Here is an 18,115-nt window from a genome sequence, read left to right as displayed (position 1 = left end):
TAGCCGGCCTACCTTTGACTATCAGCGCGTCACCCACCACTTTGCAATATGAGCTTGAGGCAGTGTAATTGTTTGAAACCTGAATGTTTTACTTAACTTCAAATAATGAGGCACGTCTTACCTCGCATCAAAGTAGCCTTGCGAAAATCCATCCATAGAAACGTGGAGGCAATTCTTTTATAAAGACTTCCTCATGCCATTTTAACCAGCATTTCTCTCCCGTTCTATTGGTTTTCATATCAACTTTCTTTCTTTGTCCAGAAGCCAAAGGCGCAATCCTAGACATATTAGCAACCCATCATTGTAGTTGCTAAGTTTCTGACTGAGATTTTCATCTCTGTGACATATGGAACTGCTCACATTAGGTGCGCAGTTTAGAACAGTTTTCCGCGAATTGCATTTGGGCAAATGTTTGAAAATGACGTTTTATTAGCTGCTTCATTACAGGAGTTGCATGTTCAACATTAGACTATAGCCTTTTAACTGTAAGATGTTAGCCTTGCCATTGTTGCATGTTTCAATTAAGCTCTTAATGAAAAATGTTTGGTCCTTGTATGCATGAATAGTATCAGAGAGGAAGAGGGCGAAGCGAGAGGTTTCACTGTGCTTATTTTGGGCCTAAGCTTGTCGCCTGCCTTCCCGCCTTGGGAAGACTCCAATTGTTAGGGCGGAAACATAAGCATCTCGTCATTATATACAGAGCTCTGATAGTATTTTCTGTTGGTCACATCATTTTATTGTTTTGAATTTTTTTTTACCATTTGTTGACCGGTTAATGAGGGTCAGTTTTTCGGCAGCAAAACTTACCAAAACTTGCATTTTTTAACACACATAGTATTGTTTAACTAACCTTGTGGGGACACACAATTGATTCCCGTTCAAAATCCTAATTTCTCCTAACCGCTTACCCTAACCCTCACCCTAACCTTAACCCCAAAACCTAACCTTAACCATAAACCTAACCTAACTCCTAAACTTAGGCAGGTAGCCTAGTGGGGCGGCAGGTAGCCTAGTGATTAGAGTGTTGGGCCAGTAACCGAAAGGCTGCTAGATTGAATCCCAGAGCTGACAAGGTACAAATCTGTCGTTCTGCCCCTGAACAAGACAGTTAATCCACTGTTCTTAGGCCGTCATTGTAAATAATAATTTGTTCTTAACTGATTTGCCTAGTTAAATAAGGGTTAACAAACATTTTTTTAACACTAATTCTAACCTTAACCCTAAACCCCTTAGAAACATACTTTTTCCTTGTGGTGACCGACAAAATGTCCCCAGTTGGTCTAAATGTTGTTTGTTTACTATGTCCACACACACAAACATGTCTACACGCACACACACATAGGCCTTTAGTGTGAGGCAGGCAGCAGGGGACTGTCAGCCAGAGTGACATCTACAAAAAGCCCAACCAGACTGCAGCATACAGGAAGACAACGGGAAAGCACTCAGGCGCCTGTGTGAGTGTATGTGTGTGTGCGTGTGTGTGCGCGCTTGCGTGCGTGCATGCGTGCACTGTAAAACAAAAAGTATACGTTGATTCAGAGTACAATAGTAAGGCAATCATCTGCAATAGGATTGGTACTTTGCTCAACAAAATAGCATTGAAGTTGATTCAACGTAAAATTCAAATCAAATATACTGCTCAAAACAATAAAGGGAACACTTAAACAACACAATGTAACTCCAAGTCAATCACACTTCTGTGAAATCAAACTGTCCACTTAGGAAGCAACACTGATTGACAATAAATTTCACATGCTGTTGTGCAAATGGAATAGACAACAGGTGGAAATTATAGGCAATTAGCAAGACACCCCCAATAAAGGAGTGGTTCTGCAGGTGGAGACCCCAGACCACTTCTCAGTTCCTATGCTTCCAGGCTGATGTTTTGGTCACTTTTGAATGCTGGCGGTGCTTTCACTCTAGTGGTAGCATGAGACGGAGTCTACAACCCACACAAGTGGCTCTGGTAGTGCTGCTCATTCAGGATGGCACATCAATGCGAGCTGTGGCAAGAAGGTTTGCTGTGTCTGTCAGCGTAGTGTCCAGAGCATGGAGGCGCTACCAGGAGACAGGCCAGTACATCAGGAGACGTGGAGGAGGCCGTAGGAGGACAACAACCCAGCAGCAGGACCGCTACCTCCGCCTTTGTGCAAGGAGGAGCAGCAGGAGCACTGCCAGAGCCCTGCAAAATGACCTCCAGCAGGGCACAAACGTGCATGTGTCTGCTCAAACGGTCAGAAACAGACTCCATGAGGGTGATATGAGGACCCGACGTCCACAGGTGGGGGTTGTGCTTACAGCCCAACACCGTGCAGGACGTTTGGCATTTGCCAGAGAACACCAAGATTGGCAAATTTGCCACTGGCGCCCTGTGCTCTTCACAGATGAAAGCAGGTTCACGCTGAGCACATGTGACAGACGTGACAGAGTCTGGAGACGCCGTGGAGAACGTTCTGCTGCCTGCAACATCCTCCAGCATGACCGGTTTGGCGGTGGGTCAGCCATGGTGTGGGGTGGCATTTCTTTGGGGGGCCGCACAGCCCTCCATGTGCTCGCCAGAGGTAGCCTGACTGCCATTAGGTACCGAGATGAGATCCTCAGACCCCTTGTGAGACCATACGCTGGTGTGGTTGGCCCTGGGTTCCTCCTAATGCAAGACAATGCTCGACCTCATGTGGCTGGAGTGTGTCAGCAGTTCCTGCAAGAGGAAGGCATTGATGCTATGGATTGGCCCGCCCGTTCCCCAGACCTGAATCCAATTGAGCACATCTGGGACATCATGTCTCGCTCCATCCACCAACGCCACGTTGCACCACAGACTGTCCAGGAGTTGGAAGATGCTTTAGTCCAGGTCTGGGAGGAGATCCCTCAGGAGACCATCCGCTCCTTATCAGGAGCATGCCCAGGCGTTGTAGGGAGGTCATACAGGCACGTGGAGGCCACACACTACTGAGCCTCATTTTGACTTGTTTTAAGGACATTACGTCAAAGTTGGATCCGCCTGTAGTGTGGTTTTCCACTTTAATTTTGAGTGTGACTCCAAATCCAGACCTCCATGGGTTGATAAATTTGATTTCCATTGATTATTTTTGTGTGATTTTGTTGTCAGCACATTCAACTATGTAAAGAAAAAAGTATTTAATAAGATTATTTATTTCATTCAGATCTACGATGTGTTGTTTAAGTGTTCCCTTTATTTTTTTGAGCAGTGTACAATAGCTGTAGACTTTACCATGAAATGCTTACTTTACAAGCCCTTAAAACCTGTTTGGGCTAGGGGCAGTATTGAGAATTTTGGAAAAAATATGTGCCCATTTTTAACTGCCTCCTACACCAACTCAGAAGCTAGAATATGCATATTATTGTTCAGGTTTGGATAGAAAACACTCTGAATTTTCTAAAACTGTTTGAATGGTGTCTGTGAGTATAACAGAACTCCTATGGCAGGCAAAAACCTGACAAGGTTTCAAGCAGGAAGTACCCTGTCTGACAAGGAGTCGTGCGTCTTGCATCTGTTTATTGAAAAGTAAGGATCTTAGCTGTAACGTGACAATTCCCAGGGCTCCGATAGGCTCTCAGAACCCGGGAAATAACTGAAGGTTGACGAGGGAGCCTCAGGCTGAAACACATTATCGGCTTTGGTAAGTGGCGGCTCAGAGGACCTTTGAATGAGGCGCTTGCACGATTCGCTCCTGAGGAGAAATTTAATTCGGCTGTTTAGGCTCAATGCATATTCCCGGTCGGAATATTATCACTTATCTACGAGATAAATGGCATAAAAATTGGTTTTAAACAGCGGTTGACATGCTTCGAAGTACGGTAATGGAATATTTAGACATTTTTGTCACGCCAATGCGCCATGCGCGACACCGTGATGAAGCATTCTGATAGTGTCCAGAACTCACGAACAAAACGTCGCTGTTTGGATATAACGATGGATTATTTGGGACCAAACCAACATTTGTTATTGAAGTAGAAGTCCTGGCAGTGTATTCTGACGAAGAACAAGCAAGGTAAGAACATTTTTCTTATAGGAAATGTGATTTTGGTGGAGGCTGACCTGGGTGGGTATCTAAATAGCTAGCCCTGTGATGCCGGGCTATGTACTTAGATTATTGCAAAATGTGCTTCATCCGAAAAGCTATTTTAAAATCGGACATATCGAGTGCATAGAGGAGTAATGTATCTATAATTCTTAAAACAATTGTTATGCTTTTTGTGAACGTTTATCGTGAGTAATTTAGCAAACTGTTAGTAAATTCCCCGGAAGTTTGCGGGGGTTATGCTTTTTCTGAACGTCACATGCTAATGTAAAAAGCTGTTTTTTGATATAAATATGAACTTGATTGAACAGACATGCATGTATTGTATAACACAATGTCCTAGGTGTGTCATCTGATGAAGATCATAAAAGGTTAGTGCTGCATTTAGCTGTGGTTTGGGTTTATGTGACATGATATGCTAGCTTGAAAAATGGGTGTCTGATTATTTCTGGCTGGGCACTCTGCTGACATAATCTAATGTTTTGCTTTCGTTGTAAAGCCTTTTTGAAATCGGACAGTGGGGTTAGATTAACGAGATTCTTGTCTTTAAATAGCTGTAAAATAGTCATTTGTTTGAGAAATTGAAGTAATAGTATTTCTAACGATTCAAAAAACGCGCCACTGGATTTCAGTGGCTGTTACGTAGGTGGGACGAGTTCGTCCCACATGCGCCAGAGAGGTTAACCAACAATGCAGTTCAAGAAAGAGAGTTAATAAAATATTTACTAAATAAACTAAAGTTAAAAAAAAAATCAAATCAATCAAAAAGTAACACAGGAAACGTACATAACCCTAACGAGGCTATATACAGGGGGTAACGGTACCGAGTCAATGTGCAGGTTAGCCGAGGTCATTTGTAAAGTGACTATGCATAGATAACAAACAGCGAGTAGCAGCAGGGTAAAAACAAAGAGGGCGGCGGGGTGGTCAATGTAAATAGTCCGGGTGGCCATTTGATTAGTTGTTCAGCAGTCTTATGGCTTGGGGGTAAAGCTGTTAACTTACCTGTACAAATACCTTAAAAATGCTATAACTTCAATTTCTCAAACATATGACTATTTTACACCATTTTAAAGACAAGACTCTCGTTAATCTAACCACATTGTCCGATTTCAAAAAGGCTTTACAGCGAAAGCAAAACATTAGATTATGTCAGGACAGTACCCTGCCAAAAATAATCACACAGCCATTTTCCAAGCAAGCATATAATGTCACAAAAACCAAACCCACAGCTACAGGCAGCACTAACCTTTGATGATCTTCATCAGATGACACTCCTAGGACATTATGTTATACAATACATGCATGTTTTGTTCAATCAAGTTCATATTTATATCAAAAACCAGCTTTTTACATTAGCATGTGATGTTCAGAACTAGCATACCCACCGCAAACTTCCGGTGAATTTACTAAATTACTCATGATTAACGTTCACAAAATACATAACAATTATTTTAAGAATTATAGATACAGAACTCCTTTATGCAATCGCGGTGTCAGATTTTAAAATAGCTTTTCAGCGAAAGCACATTTTGCAATATTCTGAGTAGATAGCCCGGCCATCACGGCTAGCTAATTTGACACCCACCAAGTTTGGCCCTCACCAAACTCAGATTTACTATAAGAAAAATTGGATTACCTTTGCTGTTCTTCGTCAGAATGCACTCCCAGGACATCTACTTCAACAACAAATGTTGTTTTGGTTCCAATTAATCCATAGTTATATCCAAATAGCTCTGTTTTGTTCGTGCGTTCAAGTCACTATCCGAAGGGTGATGCGCGAGTGCATTTCGTGACAAAAAATGTCAAAATATTCCATTACCGTACTTCGAAGCATGTCAAACGCTGTTTAAAATCCATTTTTATGCAATTTTTCTTGTAAAATAGCGATAATATTCCAACAGGGCGACGTTATATTCATTCAAAGGCTGAAAGAAAAAAATGGAGAATTCTCATGAACGCGCATCTCCAGTGTCACTGTTCCCAGCCTGACCACTAACAAATACTCCTGCTGTTCTTCGCCCAGAGACAGGAGACGCGTCATTCCACTTTCTGGCGCCTTCTGAGAGCCAATGGAAGCCTTAGAAAATGTCACGTTACAGCAGAGATGCTGTATTTTCGATAGAGATGCAACAGAAGGATAACAAATTGTCAGACAGGGCACTTCCTGTATGGAATCTTCTCAGGTTTTGGCCTGCCATATGAGTTCTGTTATACTCACAGACACCATTCAAACAGTTTTAGAAACTTTAGAGTGTTTTCTATCCAAATCTACTAATTATATGCATGTTGTTTCTGGGCAAGAGTAGTAAGCAGTTTAAATCGGGTACGTTTTTTATCCGGCCGTGCAAATACTGCCCCCTAGCCCCAACAGGTTTTAAGGAGCCTTTTGGTCCTAGACTTGGTGCTCCAGTACCTCTTGCCGTGCGGTAGCAGAGAGAACAGTCTATGACTTGGGTGACTGGAGTCTTTGACAATTTTTTGGGCCTTCCTCTGACACCACCTAGTATAAAGGTCCTGGATGTCAGGAAGCTTGGCCCCCAGTGATGTACTGGGCCATACGCACTACCCTGCCAGGTCTCTGACCTCATCCCTATAGGCTGTCTCATCGTTGTCGGTGATCAGACCTACCACTGTTGTGTCGTCAGCAAACTTATTGATGGTGTTGGAGTCGTGCTTGGGTTAACTGCCTTGCTCAAAAGCACAATGACAGACTGAGTGGCCAAATTGTAAGGCAACAACTGCAATATTATTGTGAGTTTGCTCAACCTTTTGGCTTATAGCTGAACCCATATTGTCAAGTTGAGTTGTGTGTTCACTCAACTTTGAATTTTAGGTTGAGTGAACCTACAATTGAACCTGAACATTTATTCTAACTTATTTGGTTATTTCCCAGTGTACATTGCCTTTATAGTGAATTGTAGTTACCACCCATGACTGTATTGGTTAGTGACATGGTTGTTTTATTCAACAGCTTTCAATCATATAGCCTTCACAAAGTGAGTGTCTAAGTTAGCTTTAAAATGTAACTCTTTATGACAAGGTCTTTCGTTGTTGGCTAATGCAGTGGTATGAAACTCCTGGTTTACAGGCCACATCAAGCCTGCAAGTCACATTATGTTGGCTTGCAAAGTGATGTGTAATTGCTATTGAAATCCAGCCAGAGTGGGGATATCCAACAATCTGAACTTTGTAGGAGACATTGAATTTTGAAACTACCTTCAAATCATATTTTTACATTTTAGTAGACGCATATATCCAGAGCGACTAACAGAAGCAATTAAGGTTAAGTGTCTTGCTCAAGAGCACATTGACAGATCATTTTGGAGATTTGAAACAGCAACCTTTTGGTAACTGGCCCAGCAGCTAGGCTACCTGTCACCCTATAAACTGGAGCAGCCATCTCAGTAAGTCCAACTACTAACAGATTGAATTAGTTTAGAAAATTGCATGTTGTTTGTGTAGCATAAGATAAATAAACCAATCAAAGTACATGCAAAACGCAGGTTTTGATACAAACAATTAAGAAAATCAACCTGCAATAGTGCATGCTGGGAAATATGATAATGATGGGAGTGGTTTTGAGCAAGCATGAATTTGTTTAAAATAAATTACAGTGCAAATGCACATGAGTATGTATGCGTATGAGTCACTGAGAGATTGTGGTCACACCATAGCCTTAGACTGAATGACCGAAGGCCCTGAAGGCTCACAGCTCTCTAATAGCTCCTTTCCTATCTATGACATTATATATCTACCACCACACAAGCTCTCTTCCTATCTATCACATTATACTGTGCACTGCGTGCACAATTATTGGCAAGTGAGTATTTTGATCTTATCATTGTTTCTATTCACATTTTCGAACTCCAAACCATATAAACTTGAATGCTTATTGGATTTAATAATTTTCAGATGATATGTATTTGTGTAATGAGGGAGGGTGTGGCGAACGTGAATAACACCTTATATCAAGGTGTGCATAATTATTAGGCAGCCTCATTACCTCAGGTAAAATGGGCCAAAAAAGAAATTTAACTGACACTGAAAAGCCCAAAATTTAAAATGCCTTCCAGACGGATGCGACACTCTTTAAATAGCTAAACTATTGAGGTGTGACCACCGGACATTCAAACATTTTGTTGCGAATAGTCAACTGGGGCGCAAAAAACGCATGGGGAAGAAAAGGCGCAAATTAACTGCAAAAGACTTGAGAAGAATTAAACGTCAAACTACCAGGAACCCATTATCCTCCAGTGCCACCGTATTCCAGAACTGCAACCTACCTGGAGTGTTCAGAAGTACAAGGTGTCAAGTGCTCAGAGACATGGCCAAGGTCAAGAAGACTGAAACAAGACCACCACTGAATAAGATTCACAAGTTGAAGCGTCAAGATTGGGCAAAGAAATACCTGAAGACAGATTTTTCAAAGGTTTTATGGACAGATGAAATGAAAGTGACTCTTGATGGACCAAATGGATGGGCCCGTGGCTGGATCAGTAATGGACACAGGGCACCACTTTGAGTCAGGTGCCAGCAAGGTGAAGGAGGGGTACTGGTATGGGCTGCTATCATTGAGGATGAGGTAGTTGGACCTTTTCGGGTTAAAGATGGACTGAAACTCAACTCCCAAACCTACTGACAGTTTCTGGAAGATTCTTTTGTCAAACAGTGGTACAGGAAGAAGACCTCAGCATTCTAGAAGGCCATGATCTTTATGCAGGACAATGCTCCATCACATGTATCCAAGTACTCCACTGCTTGGCTAGCCAGCAAGGGCCTCGAAGATGCCTGAATAATGACCTGGCCCCCTTCCTCACCTGACTTAAATCCTATTGAGATCTTGTGGGCCCTTCTCAAACGTGAGATTTACAGTGATGGAAGACAATACACCTTTTTGAACAGCATTTGGGAGGCTGTGGTTGCTGCTTCAGCGAAAATTGATCGTGAACAGATCAAGAAACTGACAGACCCTATGGATGGAAGGCTCATGGCAGTTATTGAAAATAAGGGTGGCTATATTGGTCACTGAATATTTTTGAAAGGCCAAAAATGTTATATAATTGTCATTTTGTGTTACTTATCTGTTACACTTACTCTAAAAATTGAGAATAAACAAGTGAGTTGAGAGAAATGATTTTTTAAATTTAGTTGCCTAATAATTCTGCACACTAATAGTTGCCTAATAATGTGCACACATATATTTCCCTGAGAAAGACAAAACTCACTTTTCCTTTGTTAAACATTCAGGTTTGAGGTTCAATAACATTTTGGATTGACTGAGAGCATTGTGTTTGTTCAACAATAAAATGAATCCCGGGGAATACAATTTGCCTAATAATTGTGCACGCAGTGTATATCTACCACACATGTTCTGCAGCCCTCTCCCGCCAATCACTTGCGTCCCATCCAACATGTCGTCTCAAGAACCCAGTCAGTCTTCCTCCCTCCTCTCCTTCATATCCTGCTAAACCCCCGGTCACAATTCACCCAGGTACCCTACATCTCCCATACTCCCTCTTTTCTCCTTCCATGCAAATCTATTAGGCTAGAAGATTAAAAGTCCACCTTGGACACTTTTGGTTTCTGTGGAGTCCTGTAGGGGACTATGAAGACAATACAACCACTACACACACTTTCCCTTAGTTTAGTTCCCCAATGTTGTGACACTTATTTAGACAAGTTGTGAGTCTTCCCTCCTGTAGACATGGAGAGACACACACACTTCCTATGTGTTTTGCCAACACACCCCTATAACACTGCACTTGGATGGCCTGTGAACTTTCACCCCACAAATTTCCTCCCCTCTGCACTAAGTACTTTTTCTGATTCTTTTGTACATTTCTTTGTGTCTTTTGGATTCCTCAAAATCCCTGAATATACTTTAAACCTCTGGTGAGGTGTGGGGCTTCATGCTAGCGTAGGTCTCTCTAACCTGTGTTTCCCGTTTCCTGTATGTGTGTGTCTGTTGCCCCCTGCAGGTGAGCGAGGTGGAGGTAAACGGGCAGATCGAGGCAGTGTGCGAGTCCGTCTTCAGTGAGATGGAGTCCCAAGCGGTGGATGCCCTGGACCTCCCCATGTCAGGCTGCTTCCGTATGCGAAGCCATAGCTACGTCCGTGCCATCGAGAAGGGTTCTTGCTCCCAAGATGAGGAGGGCATGGTGGGGGGCAACATGAGGGCTATCCCACCCCCCCGGACGACCACCACTGTTAGGACCATCCAGAGCAGCACAGGTCAGTCACACGCACACACTCACTCACACTGTACACACACACAAACACACACAGTACACACACAAACTATGGGCCATAGCAATACAACAAAACTTTAGCTACCTAGCAGTACAACCCAGACTCTAGGTACAACACATGCAGTATTTGTCCATAGTTGCATATGAAATGTTTAATGTACAGTGCGGTCCGGAATGATTGGATCCCTTAATATAGATGAGCAAAAAAAAAGTACATAATTGTATAATTTGATACTAATACAATTGCTCATGTATTATACATAGACATCTATATAATGCATTATGCATGTACTATTGCACTGCTAATGTAAAGGGACATCAATTGGATTAGCGTTGCATGTGTAAATACACCGACAGCTTAGTCCATACAGTACAGTACTTCTTTTATACTGTAGACATCTCAGCGGTGGGCAGAGGAGTTGAGATTGCAAAGGGCTCACGCGCACACGCACACACACACACACACACACACACACACACACACACACCCCAGAGCCTCAGAACATCTCCTTATAAATATTACATCCCCTCTGTACAGAACTGTGTCTGTATCTCTACTGGGCCTACCTTTAAGAGATTGTTCCTGCTGATCGAAGTCTGTATGTGGCCCTTATTTTAGCGCTCTGCCTCTCGTCCAGTATAGCATTGAACTAGAACATTAGTGCATGGGCTGCATGCAGTATTGATGTTGAGTGGTGTTGGCATTCCGAATTTACTTTGTCTATTTTTTCCTCTAAAATTCACCATCTTGCGTTGTAGCCATGCAGAGTCAGAGCCTGAGCGCATTAATCTCTCTCTCCCCCTCCCACACTTCTCTTCTCTCTCTCTTTCCCTCTCCATCTCCCCTCTCTCTCTCGCTCTCTATCTTTAATTATCCCGATTAAAAGGCAGTTCTGTCTTCCACCCAGCCAACGAGGTTACAGTCAGCTTATTAAAACCATTTAGCGCAAATTGTAAGGATGGCAAAACCTGTTCAGTCAAGTTAAAGGCAATCCTCGTGATTCAAAGCAAACATTCATTTAGTGCCATTTAAAATTCTGCTCCGTTGATTTCCTTTTCCCTCCCAAGGCAGCGGAGGATAACAATGTATTTTACTAAGTCAGTGGGAAGAGTATGAGGTAAGGTCATCCGGAGATTCGCCACATGTTTATTTAAAATAAACACACAATTATAAGATGGTGAAGGCTGGAGGAGGAATTTGATGTTTGCATTTCTTGTTTGGGTAATATTGATCTCTGTGAGGAGAGATTTGTGATAGATAGCAGCACCTCCCGGACTCTAGTAGGTTACATCCCAAATGGCACCCTATTCCCAGCATGTAGGTTGCATCCCAAATGGCACCCTATTCCCTGCATAGTGCAATACTTGGGCCCTGCACTATATAGGGAATAAGGTGCCATTTGGAACACAGAGCTCTAGTAACAGAGGAAGAGGAGGCGAGAGGGACGTCATTCATCACATCAAGTGCTATTGGCATGAACTCTACTGCTGGCGGGCCAGACGTCTGGGCTGGTCTGGTCTGGGAGCAGGAGACAGATAAAACATGATCAAGTACAGGTGGTATTTGATCATGTTTTGTCATGCAGACACAAACACACACACACATTTGTGCACACACACCCACACACACATTTGTGTGCGCACACACAGACACACACATGATTTAGTTTCAGTTTTAGTGTTAGTGTTAGGGACAGAGGCTAGGAGCCATTGGGGTTGTATAGTTTTGTGTGTTTTTGGGGATGTCACTTCTTGCAACTGGGGGGCAGTAATACATAAAGGTGATGGGCCGGGTCATAGGTTAGCTTAGGTTTAAATCAACCTTAGTGTGATATAAAAGGAATAACATCAAGACTGGTTAAAAAAATATGGTGGAAGGAATCTTTCGCCCATGTCTACACAAATTCAATGCTTTTTAACTTTAGTAGTGCGTAAGAAGAATTAAGATAGCTGCCCAGATGATTTTTTTCCCCCTGATAGCTAGTGATAGCGATGAACAAGCTAGGCATAATCTGGAACATCGCCATCTCCAAGCTGCATTTACCTGCCAGATTCAACAACTTGAAGATCCCAATAGCTTTAAAAAAAAAACAGCTTGACAACCCCAATAGCTTGAAAACTAAAACGAAACTTAGTACATTAAGGGTTTCATTGTATTTGAGTTAGTTTTGGAGTCAAAGATAATAGTTTCGGTACAGTTGTAGTTTGTTAATAAAAAAATGTCATGATTATTTTTTGTTTTAGTTTCAGTTTTCTATAATAACTTTGCTCCACACCCACACACAAGCATCCACCAACACCCCCCCCCCCCCCCCCCCCCCCCCCACACACACCACACACACACACACACACACACACACACACCTCTGCCCTGCATCGTAGGAGCTGCCTGGAAGTCGATCAATATTAATTTGCTGAGGATGTAAAGGCAACACCCTCCTGCCCCAGACAAACAGACAGACAGCATGTAGTTGGTAGCTGGGGGCTGAGGGATCACTGGCGGAAGCAGCAACAGCTGTTGGCCATTTCATTCACATCAATTTAGGCGACCCAGATTGAGTCATGTGATCATGTGATCATGTGACAACTGGAACTATATGGTGAGCCTGGAGCGCTTCGTTAAAAAGCGGTGTAGTTTGTTATCGACGAGAGCCTTTGGTTGTAGCAGTGCTCGGTGCTTTGATTGGGTGTTTGATTGGTTCTGTGATGGTAAACTTTGATTTGACTGGCTGTGTGTCTCAGTCTGATAGACCCCTGGCCTTAATTCACTGCAGGGGATTCTGGGTCGATCTAAGTTGAACACGTCTCCATAGATAGAAGAAAGGAAGAAGAGAGGGAGACTGAGACTGAGAGAAAGCGAGGAGAGAGGTAGAGGGTGTGGTGTCAGTCATAACATTATTAAGCACTAAAAAGCCAGGCGCAGTAGGGGATTGGCCCAGATTACTGTCATGGTGCTGGCACTTTGTAATTCATCACATCCTCACTTCTCCCCTACTAAATCCTTGCTCACGTTAAATAATTGTCTACTTCTTTTTCCTCCTTTCTCACTCTGCCTTCACAGACGCATGCACACAGGCAGGTGGACAGGGCACGCACGTATGCACTAACACACAGGCACACACACACACACACACAAACACACACACACACACACAGGTTGCAGAGGATGCCATGGTGTGAAGCAGCCTGCATGCAGCTCCTGCAGGTTCAGAGATAAGATACATATATGTAGCAGACTAAACTCCCCACTGAATGCCATGAATGCTAAATGGTGTTCAGAAAGAACCTGGCATGTGACAGTGCTGCTGTCAGAATTTGTCCTTCAGGCAGTAGAATACATAATAGATGGAAACAATGATGTACAGTATTGTAGTGAACGGCGATAGCCAACCCCCCTTGTGGGGTTCAAACACCAGATCGTAGGCAAACTTGCTAACCACTGCTCCAACCGGGTTAATCCACTTTGGGGGAGATGGTAACCAGTCTACCAAGGCAAAGGGTTGCCGCAGGATGTTGTGTATAACTCATGAAAATGTATTCCAAAGCCAGGAGTCTGTTCTGTTTCCACCAAAGATGCCAGTTAGAAGGGCAGCAGCGTAGTTGATATCACTGGTTGTGCCGCAAATGCCACCATATTCCCTATACACTGTGCGCTACTCCAGTGCACTATACAGGGATTAGAGTGCCATTTTGGGACGCAGGAGTGTTTAGCTCTGTATCACTCACTGGGCTCAGGTTGGCTTTGCTCTCAATGTCATTCTGTTGAATTACAGGATTAGGTAGTAGGACAGTCTTTCTCACTCACTCAGTCTTTTAGACAGAAGCACACAGAGAGGCTCATGTCGGGACAAAATAGTATTTATTGCACACTCTCTATATCTATCTATCTCTATATCTATCTATATCTATCTATCTCGCTCCTCCTGAGTGCTGTGAGCAGACATTAATGTTGTTTTTGGAAGGTTATAGAAGGGGAAAAGCACCCACATATGCTTTTTGAAGTAAATATCAGTTCATACAACACCACTGAGCAGTCAGTTAAGTTTTGACTGTGCCGTGGTGATAAAACCCGCAGACTAAGGCTCGGCCACACAGAGACTCATGAAAAAGGAGGAAATAGTATATGCATTCATATATATATATATATATTTTTTATCCGTCAAATCACACAATTTGCATTAAAAGACGGACAATTTGTGCACGGACAGTTCACGCATCCATCAACGGATGACTCACGTTAAAAAAAACATTGGCTCACACAAAATATCTGTCATCATACAGACATTATGGAACATGCGTTCTTCTTCCCACCCTCTTTCTCCCCTGAGAGTGTTCCAGAGAGAAGCCATCCCAAAGAAGCAAGAGAAGCAGACATGCAATAAAAACATCTCACACACAAACACACTCACGAACACAAAGCACACCGACTCACGGACAGGTGTAGCACAAAGCATCGACATTTCACAAGTTAGCTGCTCTATTCCCTTTATAGTGCACTACTTTTGACCAGGGCCGGTCAAAAAGAATGCACTCTGAAGGGAATAGGGTGCCATTTGGGACGCAAACAGGGTGAGTGAAAAGGTTTGGCACGGTGGTGAATATTGCATGTCGTCTGTCAAGGATGGAAAGAGGAGAAAGAAGCTGCGCAGTACCAGAAGGGCATTTTGGTTCAAAGCACACAAAAAAAGTCACATTCTGACCACAAGACGCAGATGCTAATCTATCGTCAAACCCACCTACCACACTGCAATCCTTATGACTATGTATGATCATTTTGACCCCAAAGCAGAAGAAAGGAATTCAAAATAAGGGTGGATCTTTTGATCTATTCTGTTATAAAAAATGTAGTGTTTAATTGATGCTCTCTCCCACTTCACTTTTCCCTCAGTAATATCAGATACAGTTCCCTGCGTCCCAAACACCAGCCTGTTTCCTATGTAGAGCACTGCTTTTCACCAGGGCCAATGGAGTGCTGGTAAAATTGTTTGCGTGATATAGCAAATAGGGTGCCATTTGGGACACAGGTCTGGCCTGGGGTAGGAATGTTGGTCATGGCATCAGCTCCTTGGGATTGGTTTAATAAAGCTGTGGTGATTCTTCTCTTAAATCTGCGGAAAAAATCCATACCAATCTGGTAATGTGAGGATTTAAACCGCCTTAAACCCCCAGTCTCCTTCTACACTGGTCCGCCTCCAGTCAAATCTTACACCACTTACATCCTACATCTGTCTTCACTTATCCTGGCTGCCTCCCAGAGCCCAAATCAGTGGTGCACTATGTTGGGAATAGGGTGCCATTTGAACCGCAGCCCTGTTCTTCTGTTTAATCTGGTGGCAGATAGAAGGCTGCTCATCACCTCTCCTCATTCCTTCATCACCTTCCTCTACATCTGACAGAAAAAATAGCTTTCCTAGTACGGAGCCACAACAGTAATTAGAGGCGTAAAATCAGATATCCCTTCACTGTGAGGTGACCTTCAATTATTAAAGCTACTTCTGCATGCAGGTCTAAAGCTAGGTAAATCTGCCACCGTGTATCCAGGGCCCTGGTTAAAAGTAGGGCACTATATAGGGAATAGGGTGCCATTTGGGACACGACTTTTTCCTTCTACCCTGTTTCAATGAGAGAGTCTGCTTCCTGATTTTGTATTGAACTACCATGGGATTCCTGTGGCCTTGAACTAGACAGTAGCCCTTTGCTGTACTAAAATGGTGAACACCTGTTCTTACATCTGAGAGCTACTTTGTCACATTACATAACCGGACAATGTTTATAAGCAGAATGCTAATTATACCTTGACATTCGGGGGTCTTTGTTTTTTTCACGGGACTTCCTATGTGGGTACGCATACTTTATGGGCCTAATAGTAAAGACAAGGCATTTAACGGTAAAAATTGTAGTACCTTTTAATGTGGCATGAACACAACCCGTCATGATGTTTATCTGATTGTCAAACAAATCGCTTCAAGGAGGCTACCTTCTTGAAACTGCTTGTCTGAACCTTGATTCAGTGTCATTTTGATTATGCCTGCTCTGCTTGGTATAGTGGGCTATCAAAAAAGCTGAAAAAGAGATTGCACGTCATGCAAAATAACGTTATCAGGTATATGCTGAATGTCCCCCATAGGACCCACATAGGGGTACAGAAGTTCCGGGAGGTGGGCTTGTTGCCTTCGGAGTCCAGAGTGGACCAACTTAAACTTAATCATATGTTTGACATCTTAAATGATCGTGCCCCAGGTTACGTGAAAAAAAACGCATTGATATGGTCTATAACCAACACAGTCACAATAACAGAGCTAGTGATATGTCTTGTAAAATCCCAAGAGTAAACAGTACTGCGAGGAGAACGTTTTTCCATACAAGCATTTGTCTATGGAATAGCCTTCCTTGGAGATCGAGCAAATCAAAAGTAAAAATAGCTTTAAAAAGCAGGCAAAGTTTTTCATTTGGACAAGGTTTTCTAAGTAAGGGAAACCACTCCACTGACCATTGTGCCCCCTACTGCTGGTCAGGTGTATTATTTGAAGGATTAGTATGATGTGCAATTAATAGATTGTTTTAATGTGAAATTAATATGGTTGATTTAAGGTTAGGGTGAAGTGCAGTGAATAGTGTCACTTTTTAGGATGTCAATATAAATGAATGTATTATGGTTTGTAATTTTGTCTTGTTATTGTTTTTAACCATCGATGACCACTTTGGAAACAAGCGTTTTAATAAATACTTGTGCGATATCCTCTGGGTCCACATTTGTTGTATATGTCTGTTGCCCAAAATCAATTAAATTCAATACCTGCACATGTTGGTCCACTCCAAAACAATTCCAGCATCCAAACAGTGCACTGTGCACCCGCCATTTAATGAATGGAAAGAGACGTCTGCTACAAAACATCAAAAAGCACAATTACATTCGACGATTGCAATTAGGTCTACACTTTTGTAGCCTGAATTAATTGGTGTCTTGCTCTAAAAATGATATTGTTTTTGTAGAAAGAAAAGACAGGACACCTAAAAGGGGACTGAAAAATGGGACTGTCCCGGGATGACAAGTGCAGCCACATGGGATGATTTTTTTTTTTACACAGATGTGGGGGAGTTAGTTTCATTTGGAATAAGCTTTTATTTTAATATTTACCACGGTAGCAGTACAAATGGCATTTTAAACAAATAGGAGAATGGTTAAATTAGCATTATTTAGAGACCCCCTCCAAGTTAGATTGTTGTTGCATTTTGGGGGTCTCATCTCTCATTCAGGGGGGGTTGAGTCCTCTCTGGCCCCCTGTAATTTGCACTCTGTCCATAAGCTTTAAATACAGTGCTTTTGCTTTGTCATTATGGGGTATTGTGTGTAGATTGATTTAATCAATTTTAGAATTAGGCTGTAACGTAACAAAATGTGGAAAAAGTCAAGGGGTCTGAAGACTTTCCGAATGTACTGTATTTAAAGCTTACAGCCTTGAGTCTTCTTGGGTATGACGCTACAAGCATGGCACACCTGTATTTGGGGAGATCTCCCATTCTTTTCTGCAGCTCCTCTCAAGCTCTGTCAGGTTGGATTTTTATTTTTTATTTCACCTTTATTTAACCAGGTAGGCTAGTTGAGAACAAGTTCTCATTTGCAACTGCGACCTGGCCAAGATAAAGCATAGCAATTCGACACATACAACAACACAGAGTTACACATGGAATAAACAAAACATACAGTTAATAATACAGTAGAACAAAAGAAAACAAAAAGTCTATGTACAGTGAGTGCAAATGAGGTAAGATAAGGGAGTTAAGGCAATAAATAGGCCATGGTGGCGAAGTAATTACAAT

The 18,115-nt window shown here is 42.5% G+C and overlaps 1 protein-coding gene across 4 annotated transcripts in view; it reads left to right on the top strand.

Moving 5' to 3' along the window:
* Positions 1 to 18,115, top strand: part of LOC115195826 (disks large-associated protein 1) — a 315,115-nt gene that overhangs the window by 200,185 nt on the left and 96,815 nt on the right. For all 4 annotated transcript variants that reach the window (XM_029756117.1, XM_029756116.1, XM_029756118.1 and 1 more), the window contains exon 6: positions 10,025 to 10,277. In XM_029756117.1, the coding sequence (XP_029611977.1) occupies positions 10,025 to 10,277 (253 nt within the window). The remainder of the gene's footprint in view (positions 1 to 10,024; positions 10,278 to 18,115) is intronic.

This window comes from Salmo trutta, chromosome 6 (genome assembly GCF_901001165.1).
Source record: "Salmo trutta chromosome 6, fSalTru1.1, whole genome shotgun sequence".
Lineage (NCBI taxonomy): Eukaryota > Metazoa > Chordata > Actinopteri > Salmoniformes > Salmonidae > Salmo > Salmo trutta.
The sequence above is the reverse complement of the archived record's forward strand: the minus strand, read 5'-3'. Positions and strand labels throughout refer to the sequence as shown.